This window comes from Oryctolagus cuniculus, chromosome 8 (genome assembly GCF_964237555.1).
Source record: "Oryctolagus cuniculus chromosome 8, mOryCun1.1, whole genome shotgun sequence".
In the NCBI taxonomy this organism is placed as follows: domain Eukaryota; kingdom Metazoa; phylum Chordata; class Mammalia; order Lagomorpha; family Leporidae; genus Oryctolagus; species Oryctolagus cuniculus.
The window spans coordinates 90,997,579-91,013,893 of NC_091439.1; the positions used below are offsets into that span (position 1 = coordinate 90,997,579).

At 41.7% G+C, this 16,315-nt stretch overlaps 1 protein-coding gene across 2 annotated transcripts in view; it reads left to right on the forward strand.

Moving 5' to 3' along the window:
* Window positions 1–2,923: 2,923 nt before the first annotated feature.
* Window positions 2,924–16,315, forward strand: part of BTC (betacellulin) — a 61,131-nt gene continuing 47,739 nt past the window's right edge. Inside the window, exon 1 of one of the 2 annotated variants that reach the window (XM_008267743.4) lies at window positions 2,924–3,335. In XM_008267743.4, coding sequence (XP_008265965.1) covers window positions 3,272–3,335 — 64 coding nt within the window. In that variant the 5' untranslated portion in view covers window positions 2,924–3,271. Of the gene's footprint in view, window positions 3,336–11,093; window positions 11,390–16,315 lie in introns of those variants that run through there. The other variant, XM_051819702.2, reaches the window with a different exon arrangement.

Here is a 16,315-nt window from a genome sequence, read left to right on the forward strand (position 1 = left end):
AGGTGTAATAAAGTGGCTAAGAAAAAGAAAAAAACAGTGATTCTCTCTTCCAAGAAAATAAGATTATAAAACAAAGTCACAGATTTGAGTGGTGTTTTTCATTGCTCTGTCCTTAGAGGTTAATCCAATGGTCTCATTCATAATATTTCAAAGTTTTATATATGACCTATACTTGATTTTTATTCTATAATGCATGTTTATCAATACTATGAATATGTTATATTTTTAAAGTCTTTCACCATTTGCATTGATTCATTCTTATTGAATTAAATGTTGGCCACTAGGGAATCTTCCTACACTACTGAAGTTATGGTTTAAAGATATAATTTAGAGAGTATATGTTGACCTAGAACTAATGCATTCTGAAATTGTCCTTTCCCTAACATGTATGCATCTGTTTATGTGTTATGACCCCCAAATAGCTAGAAGCTTATTTTGTCTTGTTCAGAGGAAGGGGAAGAATGTTCCTGCTGGAGGCTGCTCTGTGTGGGAAGAGAACAAGGCTGATGCTTAAAGGCCTTTCAAAGGCATCCATTTAACCTCATTCCAGATTTGGGAGGGCTGGCTATACCTGCCTACACCCGAATAGGAAAGACATCACCAACTTGGGGTTACTGAGGATACAAGCTCTACCTTGTGACTCTGGTGTAATTTTGATCCATTTGTCTTTTAGCAACAGCCCAGTTTACAATCTAAAGTATTGAGGCACACTTCAGTAACACGAAGACCCAGGAAGATCAATGTTACCTTCTACTCATCCCAACTTAATGATTGTATTCCAGATTTCCCTTCCTCCATAAGCAGAGAGAGAGAGAGAGAGAAAGGAGAAGAGAGGAGAGGAGAAGAGAGGAGAGGAGAGGAGAGGAGAGGAGAGGAGAGGAGAGGAGAGGAGAGGAGAAAGGGACATGAGAGGAGGGGAGGGGAGGGGGAAAGGGAGGGGAGAGGAGGCAGGAGAGGAGAGGAGAGGAAGGAGGAGGAGGGAGAGAAGGGAGGGGGAAGGAAGGAAGGAAGGAAGGAAGGAAGGAAGGAAGGAAGGAAGGAAAAGGAATCTCTTGACCTTTAAGAGACTGGATCTCTGGTGCCAGGAGATTTGGAACGCGTATTCTCTGGAGCTGTTTTATTTATGGCACATAAATAAAGCCCTCAGGGAAGGTTATCAATTTAGTATATTAAATTACACTATTTCATACTCTAGTGGCCTGAAAAAGTTAATTTGCTATTTGAATGGCATGGATGATGCATACTTATATTAAGTCCTGGTGATTTATCATACTCAACAAGTATTTAGTAGTTTTAATTTAGGTGTTCTTTATTTTTTATTAGTGTCTTTGGAAAATGAAAATAAAGTTGTAATGCTCTCCTGGGGAAGACAAGATAGCTGTTGGCGAGGGTTTCATCCCAAGTGAGAGAAGACCCTGAGTGAGAGAGAGAGGGAGAGAGAGGAAGAGAGAGAACATCAGGGAGGAAATGGAGGGGTGGAAGCATTGCCAGGAAGAGAGAGAGAAAGCCAGAACCCCTCGGCTTCCTGCACTTCTGCTGCTTTTTATGTGGGGTGCAGTCACCCTCTGTCCCAGAACTCTCCCAGCTCCATGTCTGCCTTCTCTCCCAGTGCTTTCTGAGCTATCATGTGGGGCTAGAATGGAATTTGAAAAATTAAGGGCTGATTTTTATTTCTCTGGATGTATTGGTTGCCTGCGGCACAGAAATAATCTTAATTGGTTTTGAAATGAATGTCACTAGTGGAAGAAAAGTGCATAATAATTTACTTAATTTAAACAGTGAGGTGGAATGGAAAGGGCAAATATCAAAACTGCATTTCATATACAGAATAATGTTTGCTGGATCTTTGGATCCTGTGGAAGCACAATCTCTGTGCCGAGGGGACATGATGACATGTCCTGCTCTCACAGGTGGAACTGACCTGAACACAAAAGCAGCTGCACCCATTAGTTATTTTGGAGGGAAGGATGCTAACCACATAAGTAAAATTCGATGCTGCTCTCTGTCTTTGAGAGCTGCAAAGATGTCTTTGTCTTCCAGAAATGGCCTGATGCAAAACCACAAGTCCATCTTTCCACAAAGAGGAGGGGAGACCCGGCAAAGGAAGGGGCTTGGCAATCACAAGCAAAAATCATTCTCCTTATTTTTATAGATACAACCAAAATTAAGAGAATAATGGAACAAATGAATGAAATAAGTAAATGAATGAAAATGCAAATAGTGTGTCTGTAGATTCACCCAAGAGCAGATAGAAAATATTGGGGGAGGGAGTATCGCATCTGTACTGAATACATATATATTTCCCCCTTCATCATCAGTCTCTAAACAATACAGTAAGACAACTACGCAGTATTTACGTTGGATTGGGTATCATACCCCAGCTGGAGAAGATAAAAGCGCACCGGAGGACGTGGGTAGGTTACAGGTACTACACCATTTTACAAAGGGACGTGAACACACACAGATCTGGTGTCCGTGGAGGCTACTGGGACAAATGACTGTCAGGGGGACCGACTGTGACATGAGCCAGCAGAGGAATAAAAATATAAATGAGGTTGCGTGAAGTACATCCCAGAAGACAATGCCCACTGAAAACCACAGACTAGTTCGAGGACTTCTAAAGAGTTTTCCATGTTGCCTGCATGTGTAACAGAAAGCCTTGTCAATGGTCAAATAAATGCCTGCGGTTACCCGCAAGGAATGCTGACTGTGGTCTCCCCATGACAGCAGCAATCCAGGGAAACCAGAGAAGTTAGAACACGTTTGCTCCACAACAAGGCTGGGTCTCAGTGGGTTGCAAGAGCTCAGCGCTTTAGGTGCTGTGCCACCCTCGCTCGCCTCTTTTCTCCCTACCTTGTTTACTCCCCCAGGGGGAGGGACACAGTCAGGTGCGACCCAGCAGGGGGAGTGGGTGAGCCAGCCCGAGGGCCATCGGGTATGTCCCCGGGTGTGGGTATGGGCGTGGGGCAGTTTGGATGGGAGCGCCGTGTCGGCTACCGCCACCGAGCCCTGTGCCTCTTTGGTGGGGTGTGTGCAGAAGGAGCGGGTTAAATAGGAGGCTCCCTCCGCCCCACGACACTCGGAGCTGCCCGCCCGCCCTGGGTGTTTCCCTGCCCCGTAGCCAGGGTGCCAGCCGGGGAGTAGTTTCGTTTCTTCCTGGCTCCGGGATTAGTTTCCAGGCACCCTCTCGGGCGCCCGGGGCCCGGGAACGGGGCGAAGAAGGTCGAGGGAGACCCGTCTAGGGGCTTCCCGGCCCCGCAGAGTGGGGTTGATGGACCCGGCCGCCCAGGGCAGCGGCGCCAGATCCTTGCCGCTGCTCCTGGCCCTTGCGCTGGGTAAGTGGCCGCGCTGGGCACTGAACGCTGGAGGACAGTGGGGCTGGAGTGGCGGGCAGGGCGCACCCTGAACAGCAAGGCGTGCGGACACGAGGGCGCTCTCGGGCTGCAGGCGCGGGCGGAGAACTTGGACGACAGGAGCAGCGCAAGGTGACGGATCTGGCAATCCAATCGGGCACCTGGAGCTGCACCTGTTGGAGGCTGTCCCAGGGCGCAAGTGGAGGAAGACCGAGAGAGGAAGGAAGCCGGCCTCCCAGCAGCCGGTGCTGCGCGCAGGTCGCCGGCTGTCTCCGTGGGCACAGGGCCCGGCTGCGCCGGCTGGTGTTCGCTGGGGCCTTGGGGGCGCCCTGCCCGCTGGTTAGGAGCCGTGGGAGGGAAACTCCCCCATTCGGAAGGCACGTGGGAGTCCGGGCCGAGAAGAATACCGGGGGAGGCAGAGGAAAGGAAACTCTTTGATTTAAGAGATGCTGGCCCCGACTGTGAAGCGGAGTGGAGAGGCGCGAGCAAGGTTCCTGGGGGTGTGCAAGCGGCGGGAGGGGGCCGCGCTGCGGGACTGGCCGTGGCCTGGGAATGACGTTCGCCCCTCGCTTTGGCCAGGGCAGCTGGGAGGTGCTGGGGAAGAAAAACTCTGCTTCAGTGGCTGGAATCTCCCGTTGCTGACAGGAAAGCGAAGGAAAGGAACATGCCATATTTTACGATTGGAATTGTCAGTGAAGTGCACGGATACCTCACTGGGAATCCGTTTCCTATTTTAAGGAGAGATTATGGGAGCGAAGTATCTTTGGTGCTTGGAAAGTTAAGCCTGGCTTGTGGGCTTAAGGACTCCTGGGAGTGGCTGTTGTGGGGGCAGTTGAAAGCCTAGAACCTCTGGCATCACCAGGAGCTCTCCTGGCTGCTTGCTGGCTGGAAATTCAGATGCAGCTGGAAGCCAGGGTCCCACGGCCTCCCGTGTGGGAAGCGAGACAAGAAGGCATTTGGGTGGGAAAACCCCACCACCTCAAGGCTTACTCTCTGCATGGTGGTTTGGGTGAGGGAAGGGAAATCTGTGAGATATTTTCCAGCTTGGTTGTAGAGACATTAGGGATTGGCTCTTATTGTGGGAGGTTGTCTCCCCACGAGACAAGTGACCATGATGTCACTCAAGTCTTCAAACCTGTGAAGGGGAGACTGCATCTAATAACGGATGGGACTCTCTCTTATGGAGGAAAAAGAGGTGGGAGCTAGAAGTTTTCACTTGACTGTGTCCTTGGAGGGAGAGAGGTGGTTAAAGAGGTGCTTGAGCGTGGCCTGAGGTGGGTCAGACTTAGGACCACAGTTAGAAGGGACTGAGTTAGTGAGCTGTGCAGAGGTCAAAGTCCTTGTCAATTTAGTGGCTGAGTGATGTGGGGCATGAGGGAGGGCAATGGCTCGAGATTTAGGCCTAGAAACAGCACTGGTGCTTTTGCAGGTGTTTTTTTTCCCCTCCACCCTCTCTGGGCTGCTCATCAAGGAAAGAACTCACCAGGAACCTGCTGTAGTTGGCAGGAGGCTGGAGCACGTAGGGATGGGGATGGGAAGAGGGCTCAAGAGATCCCCACTCTGAAAGAACTTATGTTGACCTTGGGAATGTACAACGAACAATGACAAACAGTCAAAGACAGACCCAGAAAGCCAGAGCAGGGAGAGCTCAGCCATGAAGGATGGAGCAGAGCAGGGAGGCTGTGTGGAGGTCAGGATGGCTGCCTTGACGCTTGGATAGGACTTGAGATAGCAGAGAAGTAAGAGGGGAGACTGACAAGAGGAAAAAAAATTAGTAAAGAGTTGGTGATGTAATGAGAATGCTTTACTGGAAAGAGGCGATCTGATTGCCGGAAAGTAGGGTTTACAAGAAGCAGACAAATGATGAAGAATCGAAAAAGGCGAATTAGTATTCAGATTCAAATCAGCGAATAAGCACACAACATCATAGGGCTTGAATAAGGGAACATGATGCAAACAATGGTTTGAAGGAGCTAAATCTGGCAATGGAGTGTGGAGTGGGAAGTGGGGAGGATGGTGGAACAGAGGACCTGGTTGTCTCATACGTGTAAACCAGGAACCAGCTAATTAGCCCCTAATTCAGGCTCTGGGCCAGCACACATATCAGAGTAGGAATGACTGATTACTCAAGGTTATTGGCCATTCTTCTCCCTTGACTATCACACGGTGCTTTATTTTTTTTCTCAAAACTTGTCAAAAGGCAGAAGTTTTTAAAAACCCACAAAACTCCAATCCAGTACTATTACACACTCAGTAACCTAATGTATAACCATGCTGTTGAGTGATTAGCTTAGGAAACTGAATTCAGTCTCTAGATCCCCTAAAAGCTCTACTTCTTACAAAATGCCAAAGGATATAATTTGATGGCATCATTCTTTCCATTAAATTATCCTGTTTCTATCACAGGCACTTAACATTTAAGTCTCAGTCCTAATTTAAGCCACATGTTTTTTTATTTACTTTTTAAGAAGAATATGAGCAATCTGACATGATGCTCTGTGGGATGTGTGTTTGTGTGTGCATGTGTGTTTGCACATATGTGTGTGCATGGCAGTGAAAAGAGCTGGCACTAAGCAGACACAGGGGACCTGGTTCCAGTTCTTCCAGTCTCTAACTGAGATAGCTGTAAGTTACAACATTCTTGTATTTGTCATTTGTAAGAGGTTTTATTAGTTGATGATACACTTCCTACTACCACTTTTTTTCAAAAATTGAATAAAATAATATATGATTTACATTAGGAATGGCTTATATGTATCAAAAATGTGGATGCTTCTTAAATACATCTGGCATTTAGTAGATAGATCTATACAAGGCAATTTATATGATAACATATGCAAACAATGTACTATTCCCTTTAGGAAATTTTATGGAGAAGTGGGGCCAGAGATGGAAAAATGATGCCTACTATAAAGATATTAAATTCCCATAATAAATTAAAATGCATATAGATTATATATGTTATTAATATTGTACATTGATTTGGCTTTATTTTTACTAAAATTAGAAGAATTTTCATGGAATCTTGAGAAATCTTGAGCTGTTCTACCACATTTTTCATAAATGGGATCTTTCAAAATGGGCTTACATTTCTCAGTTTTGTTCTCTTGTTAATAACTGTAGTTATTAACAGAAAATAGTCCTGGTGACAGAGAGGTAACTTCTAGAGAGATACTTGAATATGATATTTTTAGCTTTGCTACTGTGGATGAGAAATAATCCCATTAGAATTATTCCCAACACTGAGAGGTGTGGGTGATAGGACATGGTCTTACATTATATCTGGTTACAAATGTTTAAATGACAAAGAAGCCAATCTCCTGCCCAAAAGGAGAAAGAGTCCTGTAGTGAGCTCATTCTAAGCCACGTTTGCATTTGCTCCTTTGTGAAGGGCATGCCAGGAAAACCAGAGACTGGTTCTGGGCTTATATCTGACATCTTATAAATTCCAATGAGAGATGTTTCTGACTTCCCAGTGGCTTGTGTTCCAGACATTAGTGTTATGTTGAATAATTTGAACTCACACCACAAAATATCCCATTTAAACAGTGATGGGTAATTATCTTCTCAAGTCAATTCATGAAGACTTCTGAATTCACAAGGTACTGAGAATATAGAACTAAGAGTAATAATTGTATTGATTGTTCAGCAAATATCAGTTTAGCAGAAAATGTGTTTTGTTCTATTATTATGTCTTCATAGCAGTGAATTTCCTTTCATCTGCAAGGACTTTGGGAGGTAGGAGTGAGGTAATGTCTCCAGTGCATCCCTCATCATTTGTTCAAACAACTGATATTGAGTATCTCTTATGAGCAAAGGCATTGTGTAATTGATGATCAATGCCTGAATATATTTGAATGTTAGAAGACATCTTTCAACTCAGGCTGTTTATTATTCAGATAGGGGTCCAAAGGCAATGGTCTTTATGGGGCTGCAAAGATTTTGACTCATGCCTAGGTGGTTTGCACATCAGATACTGTCTGATATAGCATATATGTAATTCCATCATTCATTTATCTGAGATCCAAGTTAAAAGTATTTTTAAGTCACCTCCTCTGTGACAAGTATGAACTGCTTCAAATAAAGTAGACATCAGCACCTTTTTAAAAAAGATTTATTTATTTATTTGAAAGAGTTACACAGAGAGAGAAAGAGAGACAGAGAAAGAGAGAGGTCTTCTATCTGATGGTTCACTCCCCAATTGGCTGCAACAGCTGGAGCTGTGCGATCCGAATCCAGGAGCCATGAGCTTCCTCTGGGTCTCCCTCATGGGTGCAGGGGCTTTCCCAGGCCATAGCAGAGAGTTGGATTGGAAGTGGAGCAGCAGGGACTCAAACTGGTGCCCACATGAGATGCCGGCACTGCGGCTTTACCCACTACACCACAACGCCGGCCCCCAGCATCCTTTTGAGATGAGCAACTTTGCTTATTTAAATGGAGAACTTAATGCATTACCAAGTTATGGTAATGTGATTTAATCATGCAATGAATTGACTTCCTAGTTCTCTTATGCTGTTCTCACAGCAGAACTCATCCTATTACAATAATAAAGATCACTGTCCAGTGTGGATCATGTACCCTGCGCTGATCCTCACAAGTTTTCTCAGTCTTGTTCTGGAGGAGTTCTAAAATATAGACCTATTTTTAAATGAGTCTTTCTGCAATTTCCTCATGGAAAATACATATCTAGTGCTATTTCAGACTCATAGGAAAGAATTTAAGTAATTAGACACAATGTATACTTCAGGATGTTAAGAATTCATTCCTTCTCAAGGAACTGGGTAGAGGATGATTGAACGTTCTTTAACCTTCACTGCATCTTCAGGACAGAGATGGTCTTACTAATGACTCAATTTACAGTGGTGGAAACTAATATTTTGAGAGATTATATAACTTCCTTGAATTTTCCATATTTCTGGGACTTACCCTTTGTCTTTTCAACACTATCTTGTCTTATTTTGTTTATTTTTTCCAAAAATACTTATTTATTTATTTGAATGCCAGAAGTTACAGAGAGAGAGGAAGAGAGATCTTCAACCTACTGGTTCACTCCTGAAATGGCTGCAATGACCAGGGTGGGGCCGACCAAAGCCAGGAGCTTATTCTGGGTCTTCTGCATGGGGATCGAGGGTCCAGGCACTTACACCATCTTCCACTACCTTCCCAGGTGCATTAGCAAGCAGCTAGATAGGAAGTCTAGCAGCAGACTCGAACCCATATGGTTAGAGCCCATATGGGATGCCAGCACTGTAGGTAGCCACAGGTTAACCCGCTGCACCACAGTGCTCACCCCTGTTAATCAGTCTTAAGCGATGACTGCTCCCAGCTGATACGAGATTCACAAATAATTTGATCAGTTAATTAGAAATGCTCTCAAGTCAAATTTAAGAGGGAAGTCATCTGATAAAAATAGATAGCTTTATTCTGCTAATGACTGGCTATTAGCCCTCATAAACACACTCATAATGGATTTCAAATTTTTTTCACACCAAAATAAACTTATATTTCAGTACTATTTTCCTCAAGCTTTTTGAAGTATCCCCAAGTATTTGTATCTAGAAAATAAGTAATCTTCATAGTTCAAATGATTATCTAATTTGAAGAAGAAAAGTTTTACTTTTAGATCATTGGAGAGATGGGACATTTAATTTTAATTAACATCAATTAAGCTATTGCCTACTTTCATTATCAGCAAGGCCTGGTAGCTATGAAATATTTTCATTCATTCTTTACATTTTTTTCTGAAGATATGTAGTAGATAATTTACCTGACCTGTGTGTAGAAGCATCAGTTACAAAATGAGGGTGCAAAGAATAACAATGTTCATAATCAGCCTTCTTGTTTCAAAATGCTGAGTTAGTTGTATAACAGGATGCGTTACCAATATAAAATTTCACTATTTGTAAAATTATGGATTTATTAGCTTGTGTATCCTTATTTACTAAGGAGGAGTTCCATAAAGAGCACCTGGTATATGTCAGGAGATCAATACATGTTAGTTAAGTCAATGAATGGATGCAAGTGCTATCAGTGACCATGTCCAGCTATTAAAGAGACAGAAGATTCAAGAAAGGAAACATTTCTATTTCTTGTTGGGAAAACACAGACCCTTCTGTGTTTGAAGACACAGAAGGACACGTCATCACTTGTGGCAGTACTAGAGTTTCTTTGACAAAAATACTTTTGTTTTACAAGTAGTAAGATCATTTCTTCCATTTCTTATGTTATGTATTGAAAATGCAGACTGATCCATGCTTCTCATATATTTTTTTTTTTTTTTTTGACAGGCAGAGTGAGGCAGTGAGAGAGAGAGACAGAGAGAAAGGTCTTCCTTCCGTTGACTCACCCCCTAAATGGCTGCCATGGCCGGCGCGCTGTGCCAATCCGAAGCCAGGAGCCAGGTGCTTCCTCCTGGTCTCCCATGCGGGTGTAGGGCCCAAGCACTTGGGCCACCCTCCACTGCCCTCCCGGGCCACAGCAGAGAGCTGGGCTGGAAGAGGAGTGACCAGGACAGAATCTGGCCCCCCAACCGGGACTAGAATCCAGAGTGCCGGCATTGCAGGCAGAGGATTAGCCTAGTGAGCCGCGGCGCCAGCCCTCATATATATATATATATATATATTTAAGATTTATTTTATTTATCTGAAAGACAGAGTAACAGAGGTAGAGACAGAGAGAGAGGTCTTCCATCCTCTGGTTTACTCCCCAGATGGCCACAATGGCCGGAGCTGTGCCGATCCGAAACCAGGAGCCAGGAGCTTCCTCCAGGTCTCTCACGTGGGTGCAGGGGCCCAAGGACTTGGGCCATCTTCTACTGCTGGATTGGAAGAGGAGCAGCCAGGACTATAACTGGCGCCCATATGGGATGCCAATGCTTCAGGCCAGGGCTTTAACCCGCTGCACTACAGTACTGGCCCCCTCTTTTCAATTTCATTGGCCAAAATAGGTTCTTTTAAAACCAGTGTTTAAAAATCAGAGGAAATGGCCATGGATATAGGGCATTTGCCAATAGCTCATCAAAACATGTTGTTTGCATTCTATCACATAAGGTATCTGATGATTTTCTCTTTGGTTTGATTAGAACTTTTTTAGACGTGTGTGTTTTTTATTAGTGGTAAGTAGTTAAGTTAGTAATTAAGTTGTTATATCCATGGCTTTCTTTTTTTTTTTTTTTTTTTAGCTTGTAATTCCATGGCCTTTTAAAAAATTTTATTTAACGTCCACAAACTTTATGCATTTTTTATATACAAACTTAGGAACATAGTGATCCTTCCCACCCTACTCTTCCTCCCACCTGCACTCCCACCTTTCTTCCTCCTCCCTCTCCTATTGCCATTCTTATTTTTTACAAAGATCTATTTTCAGTTAACTGTATTCTCATCAGATTAATCCTACACTAAGTAAAGAGTTCAACAAATAGTATGAAGAAAAAAAAATACTTTTCCTCAACAGTTGAGACAAGGGCTGTTCAAAATCATGGCATCTCAAAGTTGAGCATTAAATGGAGAAAGAAACTTTTGGTGCCCCCTGAAGAAATTGAGATACATTTGCTTTGATGGTCGATTCAGTTTTACTACTGTTGATAAATCCTAGTTTATTGGACATTACATAGAAGGATTTGATAGCTAATGGTTGTTTGAATTTCTTTGCCATTTATTGGTTTTTACTATTTTAAACATTTCTTTGCTTACCATATAGTTTTTAATTAATGCATAGTAATTGTACACATTTATGGGGTATGGTGTGGCATTCAATCTGTGTATACAATAGTTGATGATCAGATAGTACAGGACACAGAGATCCTTGTTTTGTGCTCTCTGGAGTGAGGCATAAGGTTCAGGTCTTTGTGGAATAATAGAGGATCACTTGCATTGCATTTTAGGGCAGAAGAACTAGTTCAGGAAATGTTCATTAGGACTGAATGAAGCACTTTTATGATACCAGGCTTGTTCATGACTACTTTCCTGATGACAACTCTGCACTTCACTGGTCCCATCTTCCAGGGTCACTGACAGATCACGTTGCTACATACTCAGGTATCTGCTTGACCTTTGCCATGGGGTCCAAATGCAGTAACACTTTACATTTTGGGGGGATCTTATAATTAAGGAGCATTTTATCCCATTATTCTCACTTGATCTTTACAACAAAAATAATAGTATAGTAGTGTGTGTGTCAGGCACTGTTCTAAAAGCATAGTAGTTATTTCATCCATATAGCCTTATCCACCCAATACAAGAGCTAGATTTCACTATTCTCCCATTTCTGAAGGTGGATATGCAGCAGAATAGGATTATGTCATTGGTTCAAAGTTCTGGGATTTAGGTTCTTCCTAGCTGCTTCCTTTGCTTTGTTGTCTGCTCATATATCTATGAAACTCTGGCTCTGGCTGTGCCTCAGAATTTTGGACTCCTGGAACTTCATTACATCCATGAAACTCTGCCCACTCATAGCCCAGACACAGACCATCTTGGCTAACAGTATCCAGCTGGTATTGGTCAGACCAGGAGTTTTGCTTCAGTCTGTGCCTAGCATCACTCTGGGCATCCTCGTCTGATCCTATCCTAATTGACTTGGGCCCGAGTGGTGACTCCTGTATCTTGCCTGGTTTGCTTACAGTACAATGACACCTAGGGCATGCTCCATTTGCAGATGGAAAGGGGACCTTTTTAGGGACCCACATAACGATTACTGAGGATGCGTACTAACATGTCCTGAGGAAAGGCACGTGAAGATTGAGAGTGTAGACTCTGTGCCAGCCATCAGTGTTGGCCAATGCCCTCTGCTGTGACTTGCCAGCTCCAAAACCTTGAGTGCATCTCTTACTCCTTCTTGGCTTCAGTTCAACTCCTTCATTGATAAAGGTTGATGTAGTAGACCCAGAGCTATTATGTAAGTAAGTGTATTCTGTATAAAGCACTTAAAATGTGCCAGGAATGTAGTAAGTTCCACAAAAGCATGAGCCCATTCTGTGGGATGCACAGAAAAACTTATTAATTATAACCAATATGTCTTAAATTTTTGGTTTTTTGATTCTAGAGAATTCTTGAATGTAGTCAGGGTCTATTAATTAAGAGGAAAACTTTCTCCTGCTTTTATTTCACATATTTCTGCTCCTGCTAGTTAGAATAGGCAATAGATACAAATTTTCTGAAAAGCTTTATTTTGACTGGTTTGGTTAGAAATGAACAAAAGTAAAAAATAAATCTGCAAAGGTAAAATGCATGGGTACTTTCCAAAAAACCTGCCCATAGATTCTTTTTACCTGTCAGTTTTGATCTTAATTTTATGCACTGAAGATCTTTATAGCATTTTCCTGGCATTGGTATAAGGCAGAAATTCAGAATGCAATAGCAGAGTAAAATGAAATATTTACAAGATCATTTTAATATTTTAGGTATCTCATAAAATTAGGGTTGTCTAATTTATTTGAATTATATAAATAATTGCCTTTATTAAAAAGAAATGAAACTGCCATTTTAGAAGAATGGATGAAGATGCAATGTCAAATTGGCTTCTAAATATCAGAAAAATGGAAAATAATTTATTTTGGAAGTCTGTTGAGAGCAAAATATTTTATTCAGATTTTTCACAATGGGTGGCCATGCATAAATATTTTGTCCTACAATAATGGTCTATAGTATTGAAAAGATACTTTATTGCACTATGTCTCATTCTTTCAACTATATAATAATAATAACAACAACAATAGCAACTGTCATATAGAGCCACAGGATTGTTTTGAAGACAAAACAAGATAATGAAGAAAAAGATTTTAGCAGAATGATTGTCAGGTAAATATTCAGTATCATATTACCATTCTCAACTTTGTGAATATGCAGAAAACTTTTAAGTTACTTTGTAGGTATTATCTAAAATGGAGAAATAAAACCATTGTGTTCATTAAGCCAATTGGACTATTAGGATTTGTACTTTGGTTGGCAAAAGTTGCCATAATATTCACCATGGAAATCCAGCAGCAAAAAAAGTCAGAAATGTTCTCCATGCTACCATGCTTTCAAATGCGCTTTGCATGTTTTCACATGGGGATAAGTCTCCTGATGGAGGGGACTTCTGTGTGTTTTGTTCACTGTTGTCTATCAGTGCCTAGGAAAGTGACTGTTTATAGCAAATGGTTGATAAATATCTGTTGAGTGAAGGAATGACTATGAATGGGGTATCCTATGAAGTGCTCCTAGATGAATGGCTTCATGTTGTCACAAAGATGTCAACTTCGCAGTTTGTTCACTTTCACACATACAACACACATCCACAATTCTCTGGCTTTGATCATCAAAAACTAAATCTTTTACTTTTACTTACAATTCTTTGTATATGTCTTTAATGTCTTTGCATTTGCTAACAATTTGCTAACAATTCATTAGTTAGTTCTTGTTGAGATAGCTGAACTTGGTTTTGCTGAGTAGGTTCATCTGATAGAACGTGAATTGTTTGTGAATTAGGTATTGACTACCACTACTAACAAAATATTAACTTGTCTAAAAACAGGACTCTCTTATCTATATCAATCAGATGGATTGGTGGGAAATACTATTGTGATTGCTAAAATATGCAATAATGAGAAAGACAGTTCTAATCCCCTTTACTATTTTGTTTAATTTTTCAATGCATATTTCTTATGGATTGCATGTGGTTTGTCTCAACAGTTTCTCTGTTGGATGGTTGCATGTGTTGATTTACAGTGTGGTAATGTGAGGGCTGGTGGGACCTTTAAGAAGTGGGGCCTAACCTTTCTCTGAAGGGAGGAAGGAACCTCCACTGTGATATGGCCTTGACTAAACAAATTCAGAGTCGGTGAACTCAAGGGGCTTCCATAGCCTAGACAGCTCATAGCAAGAGTCTCGGGTGATTGCTGACATCATAAATAAGAGTGCCAATTGTTAAATCAACAAAGGAGTCACTGGGTTCATGCTCCCCATGCAGGATCTCTGTCCTTAATATGTTTTACTATGAAACTCAAAAACAACACTACTAGTCAAACAATACCCTATACCTGGTTCAGTTGTGTGAGTGCAACCTGTTGAAATCCCTGCTTAGTATATACTAAGTTGATCTTCAGTATATGAAGGTAGTTGAAAATGAAACGTGATGAAGGGCGGGATGGGAGAGGGAGTGGGTGAGGGGAGGGCCACGGGAGGGAGGGAGGGAGGGAGGGGGGAAGCCACAACAATACAAAAGATGCATTTTATATTCTACTTAAAACTATTGGTTGAACTCTGTAATTAATACACAATTACTCTTAGGTGTTTAATTAATGCTATAACTAGTACTCAAACAGTATTTTACACTTTGTATTTCTGTGTGGGAGCAAAATGTGGAAATCTTTACTTAACATACGCTAAATTGATCTTCTGTATATAAAGATAGTTGAAAATTAATCGTGATGTGAAGGGGAAGGGGAGAGGGAGTGGGAGAGGGGGGCGTTGTGGGAGGGAGGGAAGTTACGGGGGGGAGGAAGCTATTGTAATCCATAAGCTGTACTTTGGAAATTTATGCTCATTAAATAAAAAAAAAGAAGTGGGGCCTATTGAGAAGTTCTTAGGTCATTAGGGATCTGAACTTGGAAGGCTTGGAAGGGATTATAGATCCTAGCTTGTTTCTGCTTTCTGTCTGGTTCTGTGATTAGCCTTTCCCATGTGTGTTGCTGTCACTGTGGTCCTATTCATCATGAAGTTCTCACCAGAGATTGGTGGGTGCTGGCACCATGACTGAATCTCCAGAACAGTGGGCTAAATTAACTTCTTTTCAACATTAGCCTGCCTTAGATATTTTATTACAGTAACATAAACTGGCCTAATTCTATTCAATACTAAGGAAGACTAAAACTGTGCTAAGCATTGATGAGAACAGTCTAAATATGTTATCCCTCACAAATAAAACACTATGTAATAGTTTGATCCTTAAAAAATTAAATTACATAGTACAGATTAAATATGATCTCATGGAAGGGGAATTATTATGGATTGGAGAGGTTGTAGAAAATTTACTAATGACATGATGACTTGAGTTAATTATTCTATGGTAGAAGAAAATGGGAGAAAAATTGGAAAGCAAATTAGCAGTTACTGTGTGTGTATGTGTTTGTAGCAGAAAGTAAGGATACTCAGATGCCTAGAATAGAGGGTTAATCTTGGTGACTGACTTGAATAGCACATGATTTCCAAGATGAGGATGTCAAGACCACGAATTCTTGCTGAAATTCTGTCTCTACAGGATTTTCTAGGCACTGGTACTAGGGATTTTTGTAATTTAGATAAATTCATGCTTTTCATTATAATCTCACACTTTATTTTTAAATATCATATCGTCTCTTACCTAAGAAACTTGTTTGTATACTGTGGAAATACCGACTCTCTTTGACTCAGTGGTGCTGGCTTCACCTTTTGCTTAGTGATCTCCTTCATAGTTCCTTTTCTCAGGTCACTAACTGTGCACTAACTGGGCTTTCTAAGGTTGGGGGTCTCTCTTAATCAGGAGGTAGCTTCAGGTCCATCACAGAGAGCAATATAATCTGGAAATGGGGACTTAAATTTTAATAACAAAAAATTAAATTATTGGAAATTTAGGGATCAAAACTTAATGACAAACCAAAAGGGGATGCACTTCATTCCTGACCTCCCACCCCCACTAACTCTACCGTGCTCAATGAATGATCCATACTGTACTCATTTTGTCCATGACAACTGTTGGAGGGCCTCCTTGGAAATGAAATTATAATGGATAAGAGGTAGGTAAATGATTAGTTTCACTAGGTTTGTGGTTCAGTGGAATAGCAGTTTGGGATTGGTCTTAGTGTGCAGGATAGATCAAATGAGGGGAGATCAGTCAGAGGTAAATAAAAGAGGAATCTGATGTTTTTAATCCTAGAAATGCTGGACTAAGAAAGGAGCCCATTCAATAAATATTTCAATGCAAGAATTTGTAGGCTATTATGGAAAGTC